Source organism: Eubalaena glacialis, chromosome 8 (genome assembly GCF_028564815.1).
Source record: "Eubalaena glacialis isolate mEubGla1 chromosome 8, mEubGla1.1.hap2.+ XY, whole genome shotgun sequence".
In the NCBI taxonomy this organism is placed as follows: domain Eukaryota; kingdom Metazoa; phylum Chordata; class Mammalia; order Artiodactyla; family Balaenidae; genus Eubalaena; species Eubalaena glacialis.
This window is the reverse complement of record NC_083723.1, coordinates 12,030,597-12,058,353: the sequence shown is the minus strand read 5'-3', so window position 1 is coordinate 12,058,353 and position 27,757 is coordinate 12,030,597. Positions and strand designations below refer to the sequence as shown.

At 41.9% G+C, this 27,757-nt stretch overlaps 1 protein-coding gene across 1 annotated transcript in view; it reads right to left on the bottom strand.

Annotated features, from left to right (window-relative positions):
• GLI3 (GLI family zinc finger 3) overlaps positions 1-27,757 on the bottom strand; it is a 283,127-nt gene that overhangs the window by 44,968 nt on the left and 210,402 nt on the right. The window contains exons 8-10 of the mRNA XM_061197565.1: positions 21,626-21,839; positions 20,552-20,665; positions 18,390-18,530 (exon numbers count right to left, since the gene is read on the bottom strand). Of these exons, the coding sequence (XP_061053548.1) occupies positions 18,390-18,530; positions 20,552-20,665; positions 21,626-21,839 (469 nt within the window). The remainder of the gene's footprint in view (positions 1-18,389; positions 18,531-20,551; positions 20,666-21,625; positions 21,840-27,757) is intronic.

The following is a 27,757-nucleotide window of genomic DNA, read 5'->3' as shown; positions in this document are numbered from 1 at the left end:
ACAGCATGTGAGCCCCTATTTGTACTCCTGCAGATATTAGGGGGCAGGCCTAAAAAGCCCCAACAGGGACTGAACCTCCAGATTTTGGCGGCCAGGGTCATTTCGGTTTATTCCCAAGTTGGAACACACGATTCCAAAGAAAACATCCGTCTTTTCAAGTGGACCATACAGATGGCCCCCAAGTTCCTCAGGGGAGAAATTACTGATGCTTGGACCCCTAAAGGGGAAGGCCAAGGAAACAGTGGTTGGTAAGTGCATTTCATATTTTCTTAGTACTTCAGGTAAAGAACGGTTCATTTTGATTTGGTTCTTTTTACTAATTTCTTAAGGTTTTTCAGGAATTTCTGATGATTAAAAACACACTGATGGGGACTTCCCTGGTGGCGCCGTGGTTAAGAATCCACCTGCCAATGCAGGGGACACGGGTTCGAGCCCTGGTCCGGGAAGATCCCACATGCCGCGAAGCAACGAAGCCCGTGCGCCACAAATACTGAGCCTGCGCTCTAGAGCCTGCGAGCCACAACTACTGAGCCCGCATGCCACAACTACTGAAGCCCGCGCGCCTAGAGCCCGTGCTCTGCAACAAGAGAAGCCACCACAGTGAGAAGCCCACGCACCTCAACAAAGACACAACACAGCCATAAATAAATAAATAAATAAATAAATTTATTAAAAAACACACTAATGGGAATCCTCCAGATGCTCTGAGCTCAGCCCCTCAAAATGAAGGGGTCATCCTTATCTCGTGATTCACAAAGAAAGGAGGAAAACGAAGGGCCAGTTAGCTACTGAGGAGCAATCAACATCCCCGCAGATGCCTTAGCTCTGCCCAGAACACAGGTGATGGGTGAAATAAATCATCAAGATAATGAGGTGCAGGAAGGAAATTAAAGAAAAAAAAAAAAAAAGAGGAAAAAAGGAGAAAAGCAGAACCCAGCAAGAGCCGCTTGTGGCTACACAACAGAAAGGATGAGAGAGAGCAGTGTATTATGTAATCTCTTGCGTGCCTTCAATAAACACAAAGACAAGACTGGGACTTACTCTGATACGGACTGCAGTCTGGACAAAAAAAAAAGGATGCCAACACTCTGAATGATCAGGCTAAGTTTTATATCCTTCATGTTGCAAAAGACTCAGGCCACACAGGCACAGTCCAAATCCGAGAGGGAAGTGAGGTATTTTTTGAGGAAAAAAAATTCCTTTTCTAGTATTCAGAACACATTTGATGATTTTCCACGTCAATGGCCTTAGCACTAACGCTTTTATCTGAAAGTATCTCAGAAAAAAAAAATGGATGTGATCTAAAAGTATGCAGCACGCAAGACCGATTTCTAAAGAAAATTCTAAGGGAAGTTTTCATAAATAATAACCACAGCAGGACTAGTCATACTAAAACACAATGAGAAAAAACCCAAAATTCCAAGAAGTTTTGGATTAGAGGTAGTTCTGGAATACAAGGGAACTCTCTGGCCTGACGACTCCCCAAATCCCGAGTTTGTTATCTGAGGAACTCAGAGGTTCAGCTTTCAAGTGCTTTGTCCAGCTAATTCATTTTACTAACTAGTAATATGTTTTATAACAAAATATTTTTAAATAAGGAAAGGAAAAGCTTGGAATAAATAGAGAGGAAAGACTGTTAGAACTGTTCTAACTGTTCTGAGATGATTTCATTAATTCTTAGTTAAGAACAAATACCAAACTATTCCTCCTCTGAACACAGCACATGACTGGCTTCAGGAAACGTCTAAAAAATAAAACAATTTCTCTCAGGCTTTAAAAGGACTAAGAATTCATCTAGTCCAGAACCCAGGGAAGCTCTGAATGACCTTCATAACACTCCACACCCAATGGTGTCCAATTTAAATACCTAAGGTTGAGTTCAGGAACTCTCTCTTTCCTGGGGTAGCATTCTGGCCAGCTCTTACTGTCAAATTAGTTTTCCTTATATTAAACCTAAATCTGTTTCCCTATGGTTTCTATGCATCGGGGAAAAATCAGATCCACCTTCTACAGGACGGCAACCCACCCACCAATATTTGAAGGCGGTTATCATGCCCCCAGCTCTCTGTCCACCTGAAACCCCCAAATCTCTCTTGCCTGGTTCTATCAACCACTATTAACTAGGCATGTTTGGGTCTATTTCTGCTTGATCCAATCAGTAGTATCTTTAGACATTGGAATGCTGAGCTAAGTGGTATTTTCTTGAAACAATTTGAGCGTGAGTCTAATAAAGTGTACTTCTGTTTCTGTAGTTGAGAATCCCATGAGCTAGTTTTGGGGGCAATTCTCAGTGTCTAGTAAAAGTGAATTTAGAGTTCATGAAAGGCCCTATGTTATTATCATCATTTTAAATCTCCTTGGAGTGATTTCAGTGTTTTGATTTTTCAGGATCTTTGAGGATCTTGATTCAGTCACTAACTGGATTTGAAAATTCCTCATAAACAACTTTGATGATAATTGCATTCTATGACTTCGTCCTGGAAACAAACAAACATCAAACTGTTAAGCAAAACGGGGCTGGGGGCAAGCCCATTGAATACATCTCTTAACTGCTGTTTACTGCAACCATCACCCTCTGTCTTGGCCAAAGGTGCTTATTAAATGTTTTGCTGAGGTCCCAACATGTATTTTCTGCATTTTCGTGGCCAACCAGCCTAACAAAATTGCCAAAGAAAACATCAGCCCGGTCCAGTGCAATGTTTTTCTTGGTGATCCCAGAGGGTCCCAGTGATTATTATTTCATCTTGTGATAAGACAAAAAACTTTTAACAATAAAAATATAGTTTCCTCTAGCACTGACTCGACATCCTCTACCTGTCATTTTCAGAATTCATTCTCTTGCCCTCTTTGAAAGTGCAGAATGATATCACCACCTTCAATCTCCTAGCCTGTCATCCACTTTTTTGTGGCTGCTCAAAAATTTCTCATATTGGTTCCTGGTTCCATTTGTAATGAACTTCAGTCCCCTGGCATCGGATAAACCTCGCTGCTTGAGAGATTTTGTCACTCAGCTGGCTTCTTATCCCCTTTGCCAATCATGATCTTCATCCCTTTTCAGCTGGACAGGCACCCTTCTTCTTTTCCCCGCCGTGCCCCCGTTTTGGATGGGAAGTCCCAGAGGACAGGCCTCGTGTGAATCGCTGATGTACCCTTAGTTCCTGGTCCCAAGTGCATGTTCATTCAAATGAACACAAAAGTAAGAGCAAACTAGAAAATGAGCTGTTTTGCTTTCACAGCCCTGTGTCACCTCTAAACCATGAGTTCCAAGGAATACGCCTCCCCTGCCCCAGATTCCACAGCAGCCCTTTTGAGGCCCTCAACCTGCCCACCAGCCACTGGATTGAAGGCGGGTCAGATATGTCTATGCCACACCTCTTTCTTGTCTCCACGTATGCACCTTCTTTCCAGCTTTTGTATGGATGACTTAAAGTCTAACTTTATCAAAGAATTCCATTGGGATCTATATTTTGCACACTCGGTGCCTGCTTTCTTCGAGAAGCTGTGGTTACTCAGTCAGAAGGGCTTTCTTGGGTGACCCCCAACTCTCTGGCATTCGCTTCCCCTCCAGGGCCTCAAGCTCTTTATCCAGGCCCATCAGGAAGCTTGGATGTCCAGTCTGAGTAGCACCTCTGTAGCTGGTACTGAGCCTTGGTACCAAGGGGCTGTCCTGCTGGCTGTTTCCACCCTGGAGAAGTCCCATCCTTGCCTCTGTCCATGTGAAGGGCTACAGCTTAAAGCGAAACTAGGAAACAACAGCAGAAATGCGGGGTGGGAGCGCTGACTGACAGCTTGGGGTTTCAAGTTCCAAAAGTTCTGCCTTCTTGCAGTGTTGTTTCCAGTCCTAAGTTTAATATAATCAATCACACATATTCTCTCTCAAGCAAAAGACAAATGCATGTTTTGGATGAGTGCATGAGTTTTATCTTGAGTCAAGATGATCAGCCCTAGATGGGCATCTGACTTTCACCTCTGTTTGGATTAAAGGGGTCTGATGTTTGTGATGAAGAGTTATATTTACTTTCAGTGGTTTCCAACTTGCAGTAAATGTGTGTGTGTGTTGGGGGCAGCTTTCCCCTGCAAGAGGAAAATGGAGAGACAGACAGACAGATAGACAGACAGACAGAGGAGGACTGTGTGTTGGGGGCAGGGGTGAGGTGAGTGAAGTGGGGGATGGTAGAATGCATACATTTAATAGCTTAGGAAGTCTAAAGGCCAGACCTTCATTATATGTGCCAAGCAACCATTTAAAACAAGAGAATTCGTGTAGGAGTGAACAAATTAATTGGTAGCAAAGCCACTCACTAACCAGTTTAGTGGCCTTAGATAAGGTCCTTTACCCTTTCTAGACTTCACTGGACTTGGTTAAAAAAAAGGCAGGTAGTGGGTTAGGTCGTTTTTAAGATTCTACATTTTAGAAGTGATCATAAAATTAATATCCACTAAAAACAAATAAAGTTAATATCCAGCTATGAACCCGCAAACAAGCTACTGTGAAAGGACTATGGTCATTCCTCCTGAACAGAACTTCATCTGAATCACCATTTAAATATAAAATTTGGCCAACCTGTCAGTCTATTTTGTTTGGCCAAGACCACATGACCTAATGCTCTGTGCATTTGTCCAAAACAGTCCCACCCCTTTGGGGGGAAAAGTGGTGATGTATGGTCCTCTTTGCTGAGTGACGCCCACGTGCCCACAGAGGGTAGAGCCACCAGTCGCTCTGTAGAGAAGCACCCAGCTAGCCAGCTTGAGCCTGCAGCCCAGGGAGGGTAGGCAGAGCCCAGGCAAGGTGGGAAGGTGGTGGTGGGGACAGAATAATGAGTACTTCCAAGGGGCTAATGAGGTTAGAGGTAAGACCCCCTGAGAAGGCAGAGCTTGTGCAAGACAGCTTAAAACCTGCTGTAGGTTTGGCAGTTTCTCAAATAAATTAAACATAGAATTACCATGTGAGCCAGCAGTCTCACTCGCAGAAGTATACCTGAAAGATTTGAAAATAAATGTTGAAACGAAAAACGAATGCTCATAAGAACACAGTAGTCAACAGGTGGCAAACATCCAAATTGTTTCCACAGATAAAAGGATGATAAACAAAATGTAGTATAGTCAGACAATGGAACATGATTCGGCCATAAATAGGAATGAAGCACTAACACGTGCTACAACGTGGACGAACCTTGAAAACACTGCTAAGTGGTAGAACGAAGACACAGAAGATCATATATTATACGATTTCATTTATACAAAATGTTCAGAATAAGCAAATAATCCAGAAACAGAAAGTAGATTAGTGGTTTTCAGGGGCTGTGGAGGAAGAAGAAAGAGCAGTGATTGCTTAATGGGTATAGTTCCCTTTTGCAGTGAGGAAAATGTTCTGGACCTAGGTAGTGGTGATGGCTGCACAAAATTGTGAACGTGCTAAATGGCACTGAATTGCACACTTTAAAATGGTCAAAATCAGTACACCCACTCTCACCACTTCTATTCAATATGGTACTGGAAGTCCCAGACAGAGAAATCAGGCAAGAAAAAGAAATAAAAGGCATCAAAATTGGAAGGAATGAAGGAAAACTGTCTCTGTTTACAGATGACATGATTTTACGTATAGAAAACCCTAAGAGTCCACCCAAAAAACTGTTAGAACTAATAAACAAGTTTAGCAAAGTTTCCGGATACAAAATCAACATACAAAAATCAGTTGTGTTTCAACACACTAACAATGAACCACCTGAAAGAGAAATTTAAAAAGCAATCCCATTTACAATAGCTTCAAAAACGATAAAATAGCTAGGAATAAATTTAAGAGGTTAAAGGAGGAAGTTAAAGATCTGTACACTGAAAACTGTAAGATATTGATGAAAAAAGTTAAACAAGACACAAATAAATGGAAAGAGAGTCTGTTCTCTTTGGATTGGAAGAATTACTATTGCTAAAACACCCATAGTACCCAAAGTGATCTACAGAGTCAATGCAATCCCTATCAAAATTCCAATGGCATTTTTCACAGAAATAGAAAAAAAAAAAAACTTGAAATGGATTAAAGACCCCAAACTGTAAAGCTCCTTGAAGTAAACAGAAAGAAAAACCTCCTTAACATTGGTCTTGGCGATGATTTTTTGGATATGACACCAAAAACACAGACAACAAAAGCAAAAGTAAACAAGTGGGAGCATATCAAACTAAAAAGCTCTGCACAGCAAAGGAAACAAAATGAAAACACAACCTACAGAATGGGAGAAAAAAACTGCAAACCACATATCTGATAAGGGATTAATATCCAAAAAAAGAAGTCATCCAACTTGATAGCAAAAAAAAAAAAACCCAAAGAAACCCAAATCATCTAATTTAAAAAGATCTGATTAGACATTTTTCCAAAGAAGACATACAAATGGCCAACAGGTACATTAAGAGGTGTTCAGCATCACTAATCATTGGGAAATGCAAATCAAAACCACAGTGAGATATACTCTCACACCTGTTAGAATGGCTATTATCAAAAAGGCAAGAGATAACAAATGTTGGCGAGGAAATGGAGAAAAAGGAAACTTTGTGCACTATTGGTGGAAATATAAATTGGTACAGCCATCATGGAAAACAATAAGGAGCTTCCTCCAAAAACGAATATTACTCAGCCATTAAAAAAAGAAAACCCTGCCATTTGAGACAACATGGATGAACCTGGAGGGCATTATGCTAAGTGAAATAAGTCAGATAGAGAAAAACAAATACTGTATGGTGTCACGTATATGTGGAATCTAAAAAAATAAAGTGAAACTCATAGAAACAGTATTAGTCATGGTTGCCAGGGTCTGGGGTGGGTGGGGGAAATGAATAGATGCTGGTCAAAGGGTACAAACTTTCATTTATAAGATGAGTAAGTTGAGGATCTACATACAGCACGGTGACTATAGTTAGAAATATCCTATTGTATACTTGAAATTTGCTGAGACAGTAGATCTTAAGCGTTCTCATCACAGCACAATAAAAGGTAACTCTGTGAGGTGACAGATGTGTTAATTAACTTGACTGTGTTCATCATTTCACATCGCATATGTATATCAAGTTATCACGTTGTACACTTTAAACATATACAATTTTATACTTCAATTATACCTCAGGAAAACTAGAAAAAAGTTAAATAAAATGGTCAAATGGTAAATTTTATGTTATGTGTATTTTAACACAATTAAAAAAGACAGTCAAACAAACAAACAAACAAAAACCCTGCTGCTGCCCAGTGGATGAACTGGCCAGGCCCCCGACCAGAATGGTCCTTCCATCCTCCGGCCCGCTCTGGCCGGTCTGCGCATGCCCGTGTTTTCCTGCCTCCGAGCAGAAAGGCTAGTCCTAATGAGCTCAAGTGTCAGCGTGATATAAATTACAGCAAGGGAAAAAAAGAAACAACTTGATGCATGGCTGAGGATCTAAAAGAGGAATGTCCACCATTGTTTGTGATTATGGATCACATCACAATCTAATAGCAATTTTTATTTAATCAATAATTTCCATGCTGAACAGACAGCCCTGTTACAGAGAATCGACAAGCAGGTACTGATAGCGACAAGCCTCGTTATTAATCTTTCCTCTGCCAGCTTATCAGCCAAACTACTGTAAAAGGCACCACCAAGATGAATTTTAGAAGCCACTTCTCTCCTTTTGCCTCCCTCCCCCGCTTTTCTTTTTCCCTCTTCCGTAACATATCCTGTAATGGAGACTCTACATTTATTTGAGTCACCTGAGGCTTGAATGGCATAAAAGGCAGTTCATATTAAGCAATTTCACAAATCGGGAGGACCTAGACCATAGCTCAGGGTTAGCCATTATAGGCTAATAAATCATACTTTCTCTTTGAGTTGTCAATCGCCGAAAAGCTTTGTACAAACGTACATCTGTAATTCAGTAAAGGCTTTTCATCTTGAAATAAGATGCTCTGGACTGATAACAAGAATAATCCCTTCTTGATCAAGAAAAAAAAAAAAATCTGCATTTTAGCAATTAAAGCTCCTGCCAGAAGCCAAATGACTCAGTACTGAAACTCCAGCAAAGTTATCTCTGCTGAACACAAGGAGAATACACGGAGGATGTGTTTTCTTTGCAGTTTGTTTGACTGCTTTATCTGGCCAGTAGGAACTGCACCATCTCTGGCCAAGTGCTCCAGGAGAGGGAAGGGTGAACACTTTCACTACCTCCAGGGAAGGATGCTGAGGAAGACCTGCTCTTCCTGAGCCAGGGTTCTCCTGCTCATCCTGGAGAGAAAGCTTGGCTCCTTGGGACACATCACACTTGCTGAAGGTAACACCCAAGAAACCGAGGTCCCTCAAGGTGGAATGGAGGGAGCAGGTGAGACAGGGCTGGACCAGGTGTGTAAAGAGATCTCCCATCCCCAAATCCTTTGAAGCTGACAGAAGAGGGCTGGCACAGTTTCCTTTTCCTGACTTGAAAGACATTTTCAGAACTTGAGATCATGTACCCGTAACCAGAAAATAAGGCACAGAGAAAAACAAAACAACAAAGAAAGAAAACTGATAATAGTAGCAATAAAACCATCACTACCTGGGTGCTAAAAACTTGACTAACACCATAGGAGGCATCTTCCAAAAGTCTTCAGAGATCACTCTCCCAACAACCCTGGTCAATCTACTTCTAAGAGAGACAACAGGATTTTGGGAGCTTTAAGTAATGAACCTGGTCCACTCACATAAGAGACAGGGGTTTCATGGGCAAAACCACCTCCCAGGTGCCCAGTCAGCAACTGGAAACTTCGAACTGATCTCTGAACAACGTCTACAATGCCCACATTAGCTACGAAAACCATAATTGTGAAACATCTCCGAACTCTACTCCCAGGTTAAAAAAAAATAAGTTAAAATAATTCCCACTTCTGAGTCTCACTTCCGGCCCTGCCCCACTCGTACCCCTGCCTTCTTCAAATACAGTTGTGCAAAGCTCAGCCCTCATCTTTCTAAAGCTTGCGCAGGCTCAAACTTTCTCATCAGAAACATCGATTCTCCTTACTCCATCTGGAATATAAGTCAGACTGCTAATCTAGCAGTCAGGTCACCCATGAAATGGTGCTTCTCTGCTCCATAACCTTACTTCCCACTACCCTCTGCCTTCCAGACACACTTGGTTCTAACATAACTGCATTACTTACCACTTTTCAGTCCAAAGGCACAGAATGAATCCTTTTGTAATTATATTTCTGACCCCAAGAAGTGTCAAAAACCCCAGCCTTATATAACCCACTCATAGATAAAATTCTCCCATATATTCTGCATCCATTAACCTCTTCCTACTGTCTTTTCCACATGTAAGCTCCACCTCCTCCCTGCAATGGTCGTTCCCTATTTAAATCCACTTTCCTTTGCAAGACCATGTTCAAATCTGATCTCCACAAGACCTTTCTCTCAGTCCTTCTTCTGCACCTTCACTTTACTTGTCTTCCCACTGCTCTGCCTGTACATCTATCGTCTTCCCAATAGCCTGCTCTATCTCTTCCTGAACATCCTGCCCTGTATGTTCTCCTTACTCAAAGGGATAAACATAAAAAGGTGTATCAACCCCAACCTGAAGTCCATAGGTCTGATGTGCATGAGGCTTTTTTCTTCTCAACACTATGCCTGCAATTTGTGTAGCAGCCACTAGGTGGTGATGATGTATTGTAGCAGGTAAGATCAACAGCCTACAGAGGTGAGAGGGCACAAGTGAATTAACAACATACTTATAAACTTTTTTATTCTGGTTAAAAGTCTCCTTAATCTCTCCATTCTTCAATTAGTTAGGTTTATTAATGCTACTTCTCATGGATTCTATCCTTCTTTATATTTGAATAATGTTTCAGAGTTTACAAAGCACTTCCATTACATGATCTCTTTCTAGCCTTACAAACAAAAAACAAATTAAAAAAACTTGTGAGGAAAATAAGATAGATATTATCTCCATTTTTGACGAGAAACTAATGATTGAAGTTGTAGGGTGACTTACTCAAAGTCAGAAACAACTTTTGGCAGATGTAGGGATAAAAGATAAATCTCCAACACACCATCCAATATTCTCTCCACACCCTCACTCACTGATTAATGCTAGTTTTACTGTCAACTGGGGGGCTGGGGATGGCTTAAGTTTAAGGCCTTGGCCTATACATAGTCTTTTGAGAATATGCCACTTACAGTTCTCTTCTCTTGCCAACACTAATCGTTCTAGAAACGAAAAAAAAAAAAATCCATCTATGGCAGTATTTAGCTAATCTTAGAAAAGCCTAAATGTCTGAATCTTCAAAAAGTCCTTGCACTAGAAAATTGCTTTCTGTTCTTTGAGCTCTGTTTTATGTCAAAGCAGGAGCCTGATCTCCAACCCTGCTTGCCATGGTCTCAGAAGCTGAAGTCTGAGTGACTTCCCTCGGTCTGCAAAAAAAAGAAAAACAGTGATGGAATTTCTCCACCAAGACAAAGGGCTTGGCTGGTTATGGGACTTCCTGAGAACTACTGTGTGTGCCTAACCTTAGCAAATGTGGTTTTAAAATTAAGTTCTGCCAATTAATGCACACCACACACACACACATACACCATGTACATGCACGCACATGCATGCGTGCACATGCACACACATAATATCTATAAATGTAATACAGAATGTGTATATATATATTTTTATAAATATATATATAATACATATAGTCTTTTGCTGGAGACTGTTTAATGAGGTTATCTTTTCTTTTTAATCTGAACATTCTAAAGTACATTTAAGCAGGAGAAAATTTATCTTTACTCACAAGTATACTTTTTAAATTTTTGTTGCTTTTTTTCTTCCCACACTGCAAGAGGAAAGATTAGAGCAGAACTGGGGGTAATTCCCCCCTCCCAGGGGACATTTGGCAATGTCTGGAGACATTTTTGGTTGTCACAATGGAGGAGGGGCGCTCCCGGCATCTAGTGGGCAGAGGTCAGCAATGCTGCTAACAGTCCTACAAGGAAGAGGAGAGTCCCCACACCAAAGAATTCCCTACCACCGTGTGCCCAGGTTGAGGAGCCCCGTTTTAGGGCAACCACTAAGGAGAACTTTCAGAAGGATGTCAGCACAACTGAACTCATAACAGGATGAGGCTCTGAATCTCAACACAGCACAAGCAAGTCCAGTGAGGAATCTGGAGTACAAGGAAGAGACCCAGGGACTTCTCCAGCCCCTCTCTCCTAGGTTTCATGAACTGGGGGCCCAGTCATCATCTTTATGCAGTTATTCATTTCATGGTGACATGCCAACACAAACACTGCCCGAATACCAGCCTAAACCATGTTTTCATAGGCAACACACAGGCACTTAGCAGCCGGTAAATACCTTTACACTTTTCACTTTTATATGGAGAATCACTAACACTTTATTGAGTATAATTTTTAAGCTAATTCCCCCAACTGTTTTATGAAGTAAATACAGTTATTATTCTTGTTTCACGAGAAGGAATGTAACATGGCTAGTGTGGAAAGCAGGTTTTGAACCCAGGTCTGTCAGCTTTGAAACGCAGTGCATTGTACTATAGCAGGAGAACAGTGGTAAGCCAAAGTTTTCTTTCAGATAAGGTGCTATTTCTTCTTACAAAATCATCACCATCATCCTCATTGTCACCATCCTCATCCTCAACGCCATCACCATCATCATCACCATCATCACCGTCGTCATCATCATCATCATTACCATCACCATCACCATCACCATCACCATCATCATCACCATCACCATCATCATCACCATCACCATCGTCATCATATCTCAAAAGCAGACCTGCATATTTGGTCTGCTTTGCTTTGACCTTAACCATATTTCCCACGTTTCCCAGAAGCCTTCCTTTCTGGGTACCCCTCATACACTTCTTCCTCTTCTGAGCCCCTAAAATCACAACTACACTCTATGGCTTCATTATGTCCAACTTTACATTGTTTACTATGCTTTTATGTTTCCTTGTCTCCCCCTCCCAATGAGAAGGACCACTCCAGGAGGCTCTGGTTTAAGTCGCGCTAGCATGTGCCCACCGCAAAGCTGGGGCAGTGGGCAGTATGAAGGCTGCACCCAGGCCCTCTTCTACTGAGTTGCTGTTTGTCAGCTCACACTTTTGCTGACAAACAAGAGGATACATGGTATCAGCAAGATCTGCTATTGGCAAGTAAACTTTAGTGAGGTAGGCGGCCCAGCCCAAAGTGACATCATCTTCTCTTGTATAAATTGCATCCACACAGAATATTCCAGGGGACTAATTATTAGCAGAATCCAGAATCTCACCCAAAGTATCATTCAGAACCAATCAAAAAGCTTTTGATAGAAAAATCCTCCCCAAACGGCAGTAAACAGTTATTTGGATGAAGGTTTTGATGAAATATTTCATGGGGTCTAAAACGGCTGAACAAATTTAAGAAAGTAACTAAGATATGACTCGATACCCATTATATCTTATTTAAAATATTGATTTGTTGTTCTTCATTCACGGGTTAAGGAGCATTAGTAAAGGGGGAATTTTAATAATTCAATCATTGCTCAAGTAATTAACATACCACCCCCTAGAAAAATTAACCACGATTGCTCTGGAGTGCACTTAATCTACAGAGTTGGAGAGGACTTTGGAAAACATATGGTGAGTACCCGTCTCCTGCGAAACCTCATCCATGGCAGGCTTCGCATCATCCTGACACCCCTGCCTCTGCAGCTGAAAGAGGGCAAGAGCGCAGCTCAGCACCCCAAGTGACTGCCAGCCAGTAAGTTTGCACCTGAAATGAAACCTGCCTGCCATCCTTAGCCTAAGGACGATCCACTTTGAACCCTTCCCTTGCTTTTACTAAAACCAAGGTTGGAGGAGGTGAAATGTCTCGGCCAAGTCCCATCCATTAGAACCACACTGGGGGAAGAGAATGGGATCTCCAGCTTCGGTCAACTGCACATCTCAGTTCAGCAACAATGAATATAAAATAAGCCTTAGAGCTAATACACAGAGACCACAAAACCCAACAGAGCCACTCCCCACCCCTCCCCCACTCCGCCCTGCAAAACACAAATACATAAAACAAGGAGAAGAGTAACCTCTTTGAGGCCCTCTGTCTGTTTCTCATTAGGCCTGCTGCATGTGATCTCTGTTTGGCCTTGGACGTGGGGGACGGCATTTATTTTCACGGCTGTTTCACAGTATGATAAGTGAGAAAATAACGTTCTAAAGGGTCAAATGGTTCCAGGGAGGTCATCCCAAGGGTCAGGGCAGAGATGGCGCTGCCACTCAGAATTCCGCTGGCGCCAGGAGGCTCTCACTGGTGGACCACACAGCCCCCCATGCCCCCCACTCAGTCTAATCTCCCGAGTGTCTTTATGGGAACAATTTCTGCAGGTGCAATTTAGCCAGTAACTTGAAAAAGAACGTGACCCTTGGGGCATGATTGTCAAAGGATGGCTTTGAAGTTGGTGGTTCTTCATCTACATTTTCCATGCAGTTATTTCCAAATAATTAGAGTCACTAAATTAACTAGCAACTCGATGTAGGGAAAATGAGATCAAAATCTTCACTCATTCATTTTAGGTTTTATGTGCACACAAATCTATTTCTGCCTCTTATCGGAGGCCCCGATCACATCTTAAACTCCATTTTCTCTTAGGTAAAGATATACAATGCAACTTTAGCAAAGGGATCAAAATTAGCTGGAAAACATTTAAAATGCAAATTTGGGAACACGGTATTAATATGAAAGTAATGTCTTCACCACATCCTAACACTTTCCCATGTTTCTACGGATGCATCAATTCTTTGCAGATTAGATGTGCTTCCTTTACATCTAAATCTCTATGATATTAAGAAGAAAGCCTTTCATTTTCATGCTGCCGATGTATAGAATTTGTGTTCCAATGGCAGCAGAGGTGATTATAACTGTGTTCTTCTGATAAAGGAAACTTCAGCATGCTTTTAAAGATCAAAATTTGCAGCATGTGAAAGCATTTAAAATCCAAGGAGGTGGCTAATCATTGTACAAAAAGGTGAATTTTTGACACCACGTTTAAAAGATACAAATGAAGGAGTACAGTGATGTACATGCCACCCAGTTGAAGCTGGGGACTAATATAAACACCCTTCATGTTCTCTGCCGTTCGGCCCTACAGGCAGGAGACAAGAGCCTGCACAGTGTAATTGCCAAGGCCCTCCCTGCAGATAAGCTTATTCTGCTGGGATCAGGATGGGGAATAAAACTGGTAAAAAATAATTTGACCTTTTAAAGACCTTTGGAAAGAATATTATATGTGTTATTCCTTAAACGGAAAGAAAGGGTTGGGTCGGTGTAACAGAAGTTAAGCGAATTACAGTGACAGAGCAAACAGGTGGGCATTAGCTATGGTGATTATACTATTTTTATTCTTTCGGATACCAGCAGTGATGTTTTCAAGCATAACTAGACGCCTGGCAGTGGTGACCCACACTGAGGTACACGTTCCTCTTTCTTCACATGTATTCCTTTCTCCTCTTCTTAAAAAGCCTCTCAGAACATCAGTGGTACACACAACGCCATTCAGAAGCAAAGAACCTGAGACTAACTTGGGCTGCAGGCAATGCAGGTTGGACATTTTTCAATTATCCAAGAGCCAAAGCTGGAACTGCCTTCCAGGACAGAATTAATGCAAGAGGGAAATGGGTCTCAGGAAGGTTTGGAAACCTTTCTCATCTCTGTGACAAGCAAGGCCAGCAGACAGAATTTGAGTTGTTTTACATAGTAAAAAAGCTAAACCAACAAAACAAAACAAAAACAGAAACCACACTGGGTGAACCGATATTCTATGACTTTCAGAATCAGATATGAGTCGTGCGTTTAGGAATATATAATGCACAACAGCAAAAAGGAGAATCTAATTCATTTGGGATTGAAGGGGAAGTGTGGACTTTTCAAATTATTTTGAGATGTTAGACTATGCGCTTTCCAGCTGTCAAGGCAAGAGAAAGGGCTGGCATCCTGACAAATCAATAATAAATTCCATCTTAATTGAAAGTACTTTAATTAATTTTTGTACTCTATATCCTTCTTACTCTCTTATTTTAACTGCTACTAAGAAGAGGACAAAGTACAACAAAAAACCAGCTAACAAAAATATACATCTGTCTTCTTAGCTTCTGGGCATAGAAGTAAATTTATGACAAATTTAATACTAGCTGGAGAGTCATGAAGCCCAATTATAATTATCTTGCTGGGAAGAGAAATTAATTAAACATCCCAGTGATAAAGACCCCACAGCAAACCTGGAATCAACACATTACGGGAGAAAGACAGGGGCTTGAAATAGAGGAGAAGAGAAGGCAAAGGCAATATTTAGCCCATCTGTTCGGACAGTAATGGGATGGGGTCATCTTTTCAAGAGAACACGGAGTGCATTACGCTGAAAATGAGACTACCTGGCGGGAAAAGTCGTCCGAGTCCCTAATTCTCCCCTTCAATTCTGATTTGCTAATGTGAAACACATGTCTCCCTTCTGCACCAAGTTCAAATGACTCTGGAATTCCAACCGTGCAGCTCAGCGACTGAACCAGAACAAGGGGAGAACTTGTCAGGATTTAAGAGCTTTCAGCAAAGCCCTTCAATTGCAGCCAGCACCCTATTCCACGGGAGGATATCAATTATAGATAGTGACTTGCTTTCGCAGGCAGTCGGGACTGTCAGACACTAGATAGACAGCCATGAAGAATCATGAATCTTTCTATTAACTGTAAGAGGGGGAAAAAGAATGGGTCATGGCTATAAATAAGGCAGAGCATCAGAATGGTTTAACACCTTGCCTCTTGGTTGTCTGTAGCATGAAAATTCAACTAATTCACAAAATGTCCTCTCTCCAAGGAGAGTCATAGGAATGCAAATAGTTCATTCTTCCCTCCGTCCTTAAAAAACTGGTTTTTGCCACTGGTCTTTTTTCCATCTGTCACCCAAGTAATTAGGTGGATTTCAACTAGCTATTCATTCAGTCTACAAAAAATAATATACCAGGCCACTGCTGAAGCTACCAGATTCACCGTGAGTAGGAAGGCACTTATATGTCTGTCATGCGAAGTAAAATCAATTTACACGTACAAATTTGGAATTTCTACACGTCAGGTAATGAGTAAAAAGGTAGAGAATAAGCGATATAAACCAGCATCTTTATTTATGTTATTGTAAGTTAAAATTTTTAATTCACTTAACTAAGTTTACTTAACTCATATAATTTATCTCAGACTAAAATTAATATCATAAAGATAATACATTGGATTTTCTCCTAATCCTGACATGAATTTCTTCTTGCCAATTTGGAATAAAAAAATTCCAGTGTATATGTAATTCATTTCCTAGTTTTTATAATAAAACAGACAACATGGTGGCCATTTAGTTGACAGGTTAAGCAGCCTTACCTTAAAACTACTCAGAGCTCTCTATTAAAGCATCATCCCTACCTAAAACCTTTTGCCACTGAGATTAAATACAAATACCTGCAATATCCACTGTCTTTTAAAAGCTTTCATGTGACATATAAGGCAGGGAAAATGTGAAGGTATAACCACAACCCCCAAAAATGTTATCTCAAAACTGGCCTCTGATGAGGAACACAATTTCTTTTAAATGTAGACTTAGAATTTCCTTCCTCATTTGATAATAGCTGAACAAAAATCACAGCACTCCTTGGAAACTCCAATGACTTATCCACAGAAAAGGCACCATGAGACCGTGTCCTCTCTCAGAAGGATGTTGTAAAAGGCAAGCAGCACTGCCTAGCAGCATCTCATTTATGACGGCAGGTTTTGTACAACCAGTTCTTCTCATGTACGATGTTCACTCACTCTATCACTGAGGGTATTCTTGGCATTCTCTCCTCTTTGGGTTTATTTCCCCACATTAAAAGAAAAATTCCAAGCTTTTTTTTTTCCCTTTAGTGTTACAATGTCTGTGGTTTCCATTAAAACAATCAGCAAGAATAAAAGGCTATTAAGTCAGGCTTAGCTTAAAAATAACACTTGCATCAAATTAAAGAGAAAGAATCAAATTAAGTTCATGGAAAAATCTGGAAATATACCTTAATTAAAAACATTTGACTTTCTAGTTTCTTGCTGTGCAGAGAAATCTAGAATTCTCTCTATACTATTACAAGGAGACATGATCAAAAAAGAAATGGGGGGGAAACCCTGAGGTCATGTTAAGCCTTCAAAACATTCTGTATATGATGGATCTCAAAACCTGGCAAACCATATATTTGACACTATAATGTAACTGCAGCATGTGGCATATATTAAGAGGTTAAGAACAAATAGGAATTGTATAATCTTAGTGTTTAAACGGAGGAGGGTTATCAAGCGATACGGATCATCTAAAAATAAAAAGTGACTGTAAAAGTAAAGAGAATGGAATGGGGGTGTGTATGGTGTGTGTAGGTGATGGGGCGGGGGCGGGTCACAAGGAAGTTACTCTGTCAGATTTGCTGTGGTATTTAAAGCTTATGAAAGGGCTACACATAGCAAACCATCCTTAATGCCTTAATGCAACCCTGTGCTTTGACATCGGTTCATCCTTGATTATGCGAATGCCCTTCCATCTCAGCTGCCCCCGGTCCCATGTGCCAGGGAGACTCTACTGGCTGGAGAAAGTACCAAACAAAGATGAAGCACGAGCCAAGGAAACAGGGCTAATCAGGTATGTAGATGGGGGTACCCTGCATTATTTGAAATAGCTGGCAAGGGAGCAAGGGAAAGACTTTGGAATCCGGTGTGGGAAGGCGAGGTGAGGTTCTCAGTCGGACCACATTGCAGTTTTCAAAAATATACATCATTAGACACATTTTAAAATATATATTGCTTTTTCCATGGAACTGTGAGGCCCGCAAGGATTGGCTTCAAGTCAAGAAATTGTGCTAATGGCTTATCGCAAACCATTACCCACTTCTCATAGCAAGTAGCAACTGCCGCCTAAAATCATGGGAGACTCCTTAGCTGGTGAGGGTCGGGGAGAGGAAGGGAGGAGGGAGAAAAAGGACTTCCCCCACCTCCATGATTTTTTTCGATTGTTACTGGGTCTTGGTTAAAATCAAACTTGGTTAAAAGGTTAATAATAATTCATGTCCAGCTTACTATTACTCAATAACCATCAAAGTCGCTAACTCAAAATAGTGTTTTCTCGCTTATGGGATCAGAGTCATTACACTCTCTCTTGAAGACTTTATTGAATTTTACACTAAGCTTTAGCTGACTGAACAGGTCAAGCACCGTGGCTCAGAGTTTTCTTTATTCTCAGAAAGTCATAAAGCCCCCTCCAGTTTGCTAGGCTGCTAGCTGAGAAACTTGACTCAGCATGGGGTCAGGGGAGCTGACCCCGCAGGAAAGGTCACATAGCTGTAAAGCCCCCTTCCCGGCCCCCTTCACTCACATGCACCAGCTGCTCCTGGGTGTCGAACTCCCGAGAACAGCCTTCCCAGTGGCAGTTTGTCTCGTAGATGACTTCAGGCTCCTGTTTGCTTTCATCTTTGTCCCCTTCCTCCTTCACCAGGGTTGTCCCTTCAGGCTGTTCCTGAAAGGCAGGGGTGGGGAAGGGAGGAGAAAGAGGGACAAAATCAGACACAATGGGAAGGCAGAGGGAAGAAAAAGGGAGCTCTGCTCACTATTATGTAACAACCTAAAGGGGAAAATGTGTAAATGAATCACTTTGCTGGACACCTGAAGCTATCACAACATTGTTCATCAACTATACTCCAATATAGAATAAAAAGTTTAAAAAGAAAAAAAAAAAGAAGAGAAATGAAAAACCTGATGTAGGCTTGTCTTCCTCCGGATGCAATTTTTTGGGGGGGAAATAAAATAGAGCCCAAGTCTATCAACTCGGTTTTGTGAATTGAAGAAACCAAAGATGGAATCATTTGTGTGCATTTTTTTCAGATTTACTTAATACATCTTTGAAGGTTGTTAACTTGTGATTAAAGACAATGGTCCAAACCAGAATGTCGGTAAGATATTGAGGCCAAACTTTGCTGTCCTGAACACCAAGGTGAGAACAACCTAAGATGTCATCTCTTAAGAAAAGCAATTAAACTAGGTGATGTGGTCTTTATCCAAAAGACTGCTCTTTCGGTTAAATTCTTTTCAGCATATTTATTTGTTTATTCTCCTATTTTGGAATCCAGGGAAATGGTTTACTGCTAATTCTAATTCTGTTCTCCCTGCCATTGGAGGCTGTGAGAGGCACTGATTTTTACAGGGATGATGTCTTCTGGGCTCACCTTCTGGTCTCCAAGCATACACTCCCTGCCCAAGAACCACAGCATCTAAAGCTTGGCGGTAAAGTCTTTTCTAGTCTTCTAAGGCAGCTTTGCAGAAATGAAAAGACAAAGAATTTCCAGAATTCTGGGAGATGATTAGGTGTCTAAATTCGGGATCTAATCTGGGGTTAGATGGCAAAAGCTGTACACAAGTGTTTAGGCATAACCAGCAATATGCAAGAAGAAGGATGGCTCTCAGAGTCCATGACACCCATTCATTCCATCTTCCAAGTGCTCCCTAAAAAGGAAACGTGGGCTTCAGCACTCTCAGGTTTGGGCTGAAGCAGCCTGAACATTGCAAGGTCCAGATTCTGTGGACATCCAGACTCTCGTCCAACCCCTATCTCTGGGAATTATACTCATTGAGCTCCATGTCAGGCCCAGGGAACCTACAAGTTAGGATTATGAGCAGAATCTACACATTCTTTTTTTTTAATTAATTAATTTATTTATGGCTGCATTGGGTCTTTGTTGCTGCACGTGGGCTTCTCTAGTTGTGGCGAGTGGGGGATACTCTTCGTTGCGGTGTGCGGGCTTCTTATTGCGTTGGCTTCTCTTGTTGCAGAGCACAGGCTCTAGGTGCCCGGGCTTCTGTAGCTGTGGCATGCGGGCTCAGTAGTTGTGGCACACGGGCTTAGTTGCTCCGCGGCATGTGGGATCTTCCCGGTCCAGGGATTGGACCCGTGTCCCCTGCATTGGCAGGTGGATTCTTAACCACTGCACCAGCAGGGAAGTCCGAATCTACACATTTTTAAAATTGAGGCTCAGGATCTAAGTAACAGCAGAGACAAGATTGGAATTTTTAAACCTGTCCTTTCAGGACTTCGGGTAAAGAACAAGAATCTAAGTAGCCTTAGGTTAGGTTAGTTGTCGCTGGATCCCTCCTGGCTGTGCAGGGTCTCCTGGCCAGTAGGAAGTGGCAAAATAAGAACAAGTAAGAACTTGATCATTATAAGGAACATCCCTGGTCTGCCCAGCTCAGGCTGAGAGCCAGGAGCTTGTAATTCAGGCCCAAGATCAAGGCCAAGGACTGAAGCCTGTTCACATCCCTGGTCAACAATAAATGCATCCACTCACTTACGCCAGTTTATACCCCACAAACCTGCCTGCATTTTTGTGTGTCTGCTTCTGAGCTGGAGAAACAAACCTAGTTGTACTCCAGCCCTGGCCTTTTGTTAAATGTGTGGCTACGCCCAAGGCCAAGAACGCAGTAGACAAGCCAGTGCTGTGAAAAGACGCCAGGCTGGAGGGAGCCAGAGCCGGGCGCCTCCCTCACCTGCTGGCCCCGAGGCCCCGGGCTGGGGAGGTCTTCATCGGGTTTGATCTTGGAGCGTTTGTTATGTACCAGGTCGCCGGTGCTGCTCACAGCGGACTCACTCGTGGGCTTGTTCTGCGGGTCACATTGGCGGGGACAGAGACAAAAATTAAGTTCTGATCAATGAGCAGGCCCATAGCTAAAACACACAAGTCGAGAACAGCAAGCTTCTTTGGCACTAGAATGATGACAGATATGGCTCCTATTTCCAGGTAGCAGAGTTCAGAAAATGTGTTCAAAGCCAGGATATACTGAAAAAATGGTACAAATGAACTTATGTACAAAACAGAAATAGAGCTACAGATGTAGAAAACAATCTTATAGTTACCAGGGGGGAAGAGGGGGAAGGAGGGATAAAGGGGAGATTGGGACTGACATATACACACTATTATATATAAAATAGATAACTGATAAGAACCTACTGTATAGCACAGGGAACTCTACTCAATACTCTGTAATGACCTACATGGGAAAAGAATCTAAAAAAGAGTGGATATATATGTGTATAACGGATTCACTCTGCTGTACAGCAGAAAGTAACACAACACTGTAAATCAATCATACTCCAATACATTTTTTTTTAAAGCCAGGATATACATTCATGAGACAGCTCTTTGTTTTTAACTCATAAGTAGCAACTCCCCGGGGCTTTTTAACGCTAGAGGAAAAGAGCTGGGATCCAGGCTTTAACGAACTCTAATAGTGCAGGGGAAAGGGACCGAATGCCAGCAACCCACTCATGGGATGTATTTTTACTGAACAGGCTATAGACAGCCCAGGGTCAGAGGGAAGCCCGATCAAGCAGCCTGCTTTTCCACCGAGGATAAAATGACTCTAGTGGAAGAAGCTCTCGTTTCTTGAGGAGCATACACACGGCACAAAATCTGAAGATGACAGCCCTGGGTTGGGTCCACAGGCTGCAGTACGGAAGCGGTGAGGATGCCACTGGCCTGCGCATATTCATGGCTGATGTGGCCCCGTGGCTTTCCTCTATGATTCCCAAGACAGACCAGGTCATCGAGCTGTCTCTCTCACCTGTGAGGACTCGGAAGGGCCGGAGGTGACCTGGACAGGGTTGAGGACCGTAGGGATCCCGGGAATAGGCCTCTGTGTCGGGAAGGTTGGGGCAGGGTGGATGAGCGGAGGGCTGTGTCCAAAGGCCGAGCCTAAGCTCTGCTGTCGGCTTAAGATCTGCTGATGCATATGGAGAGACACGGGTGCAGAAGGGTAGGTGAAGCTCAGGGCAGGGCTGCGGGTGGGAAATAAAGGGAAAACCATCATTTACACGGGACACAGAGACCAGCGCACCTTTATACCTAGTTTTTTGTCCCCAAATCGCATCAGGGCTGTGCATTTAAATTAGAAGGTAAAAATGACTGACGAACATCTCAAAACTTCCTAGAGAAAGCTGAGGGCTTAGACAGGACACGCGTGGGCGTTGGCACAGACACGCAGACCTGAGATAAAATTCAGCAGAACGGAAGCAAAAGGCATCGGCTCAATAACAACTATTTATTGCAATAACAAACTTTATATAACAAAGAGAATGGGTGACTACATGCTTTATAGTACTATTCTCAGCTCCCCATCCCATATGTTCCCGTGCACGGAGCAATTCTTTTCATCTATGTTCACGCTGCACGCTTTCATATGTCTCCAGATCTTATTACAAGAGGAAAGAAAATCAATTGGTTAAATGTGTTTTGAACACCATGCTTGTCATATCACTCATTTGTTTGTAAAGATGGAAAGCTTGGTTCATCCTGAATGCCACCTAAAGAATTTCCATCAGTGCCGTCTGGTTACAGAAGCTGATGGATTAACCTCTCCTGGCTGAAATCAGTGATCAATGGGCTTCGATTGAGGAATATTCCAATGGGAAAGCATCTGCTCCCTCTTCCAGCTAAGGAGCATTAAATGCCTATTAACGCCCATTATACATGCTAATGCCTGCCACCACTTCATTATGCCAGAGTATTTCCCAGGCTACAGGAAGTTCTGAGGAAGTCACACCATCACCTAAAGATTTCTGCACTAGTAGGCAGTGCCAAATCGTTCTCTGCACCACCATAGTTTAGGAATCCAATCCCCTTAAAAGAATGAAGTGCTCTCGAGGAATTTGCCGATGGCTTAAAAAAATGCATGAAACACTGTAATGGCATTTGTGAAAATGTCTTCCTTAAAAAATACTCAGTGGGAAAAATATATATAGATACGTAGGTATTCTCTCCATCCTGCTGTGTACGGCCCGGAAAGAATCAAGGTTTCTTGCAAAGTCAAAGGTAGAAGTCATGCAAATTTTCCAATCTGGTGGGTTAATTACTATTGCTGTTAAGCGCATTAACTGAGACTATAATAATTACAATAACAAAATTCAAACCATTTCAACAACTTTAAGTAATAACGCCGAAGATATACTCCCTTCATTAATGTGACTCCACGTTTTGCCCATTTGACTACAATCCATAAAAAGGTGGTTTCAATGGGATTACATTACTATTATTCCTACGGAGAACCTTGCATTACAATAGCTTGCCCATTTAAGACTGAATATCATTAAGAATACCCTAGGAGAATTTCAAGGGGCTTGGAGGAACTCTCCTTTCATTCTGTATTGTATTTCTTTAATAAAGGAGAGCAGAAACCTGGTGAAAACAGTCATTGTTCACAGTAAGTTAGGGAGAAATCAGTAATAATATCCTGTTTCTGCAGCGCTATGGTTTCTGCCAGTGTTTCGGAAAGCAACCATGAATGATTACAGCGAGACTTAGCTAAGGTAGCTGTGTGGATGATTGATAGGGCATTAATCAAAAGATGCATATCTGCCTCAGAATTTGTTCACAAGCTTTCTTCTAATAGCTGATTTCATGTTCACTGAGCTCTATGCCAGTTTGTCCAATTTATTTTTTGGTGTACAAGCCATTCATCAAAAAACACAATGATTTAACCCACCCACCCCCCTCCTTTCCTTTTGGTGAATGGGTATTACTAAGTGTAACTACCTCATTCTGTTCATTAAAAAAACAAAGGAAAACTAAAAGACCCCACTACACACATATTTATAATGTGATATGGACTTTGCACAAACCTCCATGCCTCTTTCCTGAATTTCATGAGCTTGAACGAGTAGGTGGGCTTGGGAAGGGGGCCTCGTGGGTCATGTACACCTCCCATCCTGGGGGGCCCAATATTGGGAGGCTCAAAAAAGTCAGGACCCAATTAAGAATCCAGACCATTCGAGAAAACGTTTCACAAGGCAGAAAATGCCCTCAGTTTTGTATGTAATGCAATTTACAAATGTTAATAGCCAGACAGAGTAGGTCGATTTTTACTTTTAAAAATATGTAGAAGACAAAAGGAAGGACCAGCATTGGTACTGCAGCCCCTGTCCCCAGGTGCAAAGTCTCTGACCTCAGATGCAGGAGAGGCTGCGACAGCTTTCAACCCATGTGGGTAACATCCCCTTTTGGGGCTGCGTTTTCGCTGGTCAAACCAGGGGACAGGAATAAACCTTCCCTAAAATCCATGTCAACTATTAGATTCCAAAGGATATGAGAACATACAGGATGGACCAGCGATTTTTAGCAGTCCCTGATTATCCATAAGGAGGGACTGCTAAGGGAAACCCTCTCTCCTCTGCGTGCAAAGAGCTGGGCAACAGTGGACACAGGGGAAGACCTCGTGTCACCCCACAAGAGCGGGCACTGCCATCAGCTCCTGGAAGGAAGGCTGCTTGCTCCGGATTACAAAGCCTATTTAGGATTTGATGACAGAAGTTGATGTTTTTGGCTCTGTCACAGCGTCGGTGAAGGGACTGGAGAGTCAGGCCGACAGCCTGCGGGGCTGTCCACGCAGTTGTGTAAGGAAGAAGCAGAGGATGGGGGATGACCAGGTACCGCAGGTGATGTCAAATAGAACAGAACACAATGCCGTCCTCCCAGGAGCATGCAAAGAACCTCCGAGGACTTCCCACCAGTGCGGGGGCGGGGGGGTGGCCAGGGGATGGGGACCACCACCCCCGGCTCTCTGACCCCAAGTGAGCTGTCTTCCTAAGCTCTGCATCCCGGTACTTGCTGTGTCTTTCCAGAGGCCAGCCTAGCTGCTTCCTTTTGGTCACTCAGATTCCAGCTTAAATGTCACCTCCTCAGACACAGGGGCCTCCGGAGCCCGAGGCCCCCATCAAAACAAGCCCCCTCTGCAGCTCCTCACCCCATGATGCTCTGTTGTTTGACACTTGTATTCTCACTGCAGGATGAGAATCTCTGAAACCATATTCTCTCCCTCCCTCTGCAATGGAAGGTCTAGGGGATCTGGGCTCTGGTCTGCCTTGTCCCCCACTGACCCCTGGTGCCCGGAACACTGCCTGGCATGGGACAGCCCCTCGAGATGAGTCAGTGAGTGACCGAACCACCCCCATTAGGAATGAGTTTCTTGCTGCTGCTGCAACACATCACCACTAACTTAGTTGTTTCAAAACAAAACACGCTTGCCATCTTATAGCTCCAGAGGTCAGAATTCTCAGATGGGTGGGCAGGACTGCGTTTCTCTGGAAATCCCTGGCACCTGGCCTCTTCCCGCTTCTAGAGGCTGCTTCCATCCGCGGCTCAGGGTCCCACCTCACCCCGACCTCCTCCTCTGATTCCCTGTAACTCCGACACCCTCCTGCTTCCATTTTATAAGGACCCTTGTGATTATACTAGGGCCACCTGATCATCTCCTCATCTCAAAGCCCTTAACTGGACACCAACGATTTTACCTACTGCATGATTCCACTGGCAAGTTCAAAACTGGGGAAAACTGGTCCACACACTGTAAGCTCAGATGTGTTAAAGTCTACGTGGTAACCTTTGGAGGTAACCTTTGGTGTCCAGCTTCTTTGGTCAAAATTGTGTTTGTGATATCTTTTCATGTTGCTGCGTTTAGTTGAGTTCCAATCATTTCATTGCTGAATAGTATCTTAGAGTCTAAGTATAGCATGCTTGCTATGTACGCTCCTTATATGTTCTATGCACGCTCTTTTGTCTCAGGTTGTTGTGGTTTACTATTACACATAAAGCTGCTATGAAGACTATTAAAAAACAAACAAACAAGCAAACAAAAACTCTTAACTGAATCACAGCTACACAATTCTTTTTGCCCTGTAAGGTGATATATTCACAGGTTCCGGGGAATAAGATGTGGACATCTTTGGGGGCCATTATTCTGCCTACCGAACTCAGAACAGTCACTTCAAAGAAAAGCAATTTGACAACGTGTTTATAAAACAGTACAAAGGTAGTAACTAGATCTGTGTATTTTTATAGAACTTCAGCAGCTGAGGACAGACTGCTGGTTACAGAGGTCGGAATTTTTTTTGAAAAGTAAATTCTATTTTTAGAAGCCCTGAAAAAAAATCTTCCTAAACAGTTCATGTATTCGTTCCATAATTTCCTAGAAATACAAAGTATTGACATTGTTGAAAAATTTTATACATCGCTTCTGTCTCCTCTCAAGAAGGACACAGTCTAGTCTAAAACGTGGTCCACCTGAGCTTTATGACCTCAAAGCCTTTACATTTCTGCTCACCCTGTTCTTTCCTCTGGATCAATTGAAGAGCAATTAAGTTTATGTTCTGATTTTTGAATTCTCTTCACTCAACATTTAATCAAGTATAATTAAAAAAATTTTTATAGCATTTACTTCTAGATGACTGCATGAGAGATGGGATAATTAAAAACACACATTTATAAGAATGTGACTTGCAACTGTTAATCTATATTTAATCGATAAGATCACTAGAAAGTGTCAGATGGCCCAGATCTTCCCAAGCAATGTGCTAACACAGTCACCCAAAAGTAAGTGTTAGGGAGGAAAGGCAAAAGAAGTGCCAAGGTGATAAAGTCTGAGGAATACAGCCCCGGGGTTCCCTGGAACTGTTTAATACTTGAATGTGTGTTCCAAATGTCCCACCCCAGATATGGTTTGTAGCAACATTTGGAGGAGCTTTTAGAGACTAGTGTTCCTCACAAAACACTTTGAGAAACAGTCTTCTAGGACAACAGTTAGAATAGTCTGCAATAACCTATATGGGAAAAAAATCTGAAAATGAATGAATATATGTACATGTATAACTGAATCACTGTGCTGTACACCTGAAACTAACAACATTGTAAATCAACTATACTCCAATAAAATTTTTGAAAAATTATAAAAGAAAAAAGAAAGCCAGAATAAATTAATTCAAATGTTAATCTGTCCTGTATTTTTCTAAAAAGCAGAAAATGAGAAAAATGTGGATTTTCGAACCCTGACTATAGTGTGTATGGTGTTCTCATCCACCAAGTATAATCTTTACCCATCAAAACCGATTTATGGCTACTGAAGTCTTAGTTTTATAAAATACCTTAAAGGAGCACTCATTACATGGTAGGCAGTGACTTGGGGACAGAACTCTAAATAAGGATAACTACTGAGGTCAATTTCCCTTTTATTCTTTGCTCCGAGCTGAGTTAAAAGTGATCAGCAAATCGCTGTCTGAGTGGGAACTATTTCTTCTATTTTCCAAAAATTTAATGTTAAAATTCCTAAAGTCTGAATCGTTAAGAAAGCTTTGATGTATTTATTCTCCATCACAAATCTGAAGTAACGTTTTGTCAATACACTTTTCAAACTGGGGTCAAATTTTGCAAACCGGGTCTTATTTCTGAATATTGCAGTAAATAGCCCAGTAACCCCTCCCTTATCTGGAACTCTTCTGTCTGGGAATCTCAACAACTATGTGTAATCTGGTTGAAATCTGGGGTGTAAGTAGAAAGACAGGATGTTAAACAACTAAAATAAATATCATAGTATGTTTAACTGAATAACTGAATCAATTTGCTATACAGCAGTAATTAACACATTGTAAATCAAATATACTTCAATAAAAATATTGTTTTAAATAAAAAATAAATATCGTAAAATCCACACACTCATTCATTAATTCAACAAGTTTTAGCTGAGTACTTTCTACAGATCCCTTTTATATATCCAAAGAATAAAATAATTATTTGTAACTGGAAAGTTACATATTAATTATAATCAATACATACAACTTTGAGATCCATAATCATGTTTGACTTTCACAACAAACATTATTTTTTTCACACCAAGGAAGTGATGTGAGTCAACATTTGTACAGAACCTCTC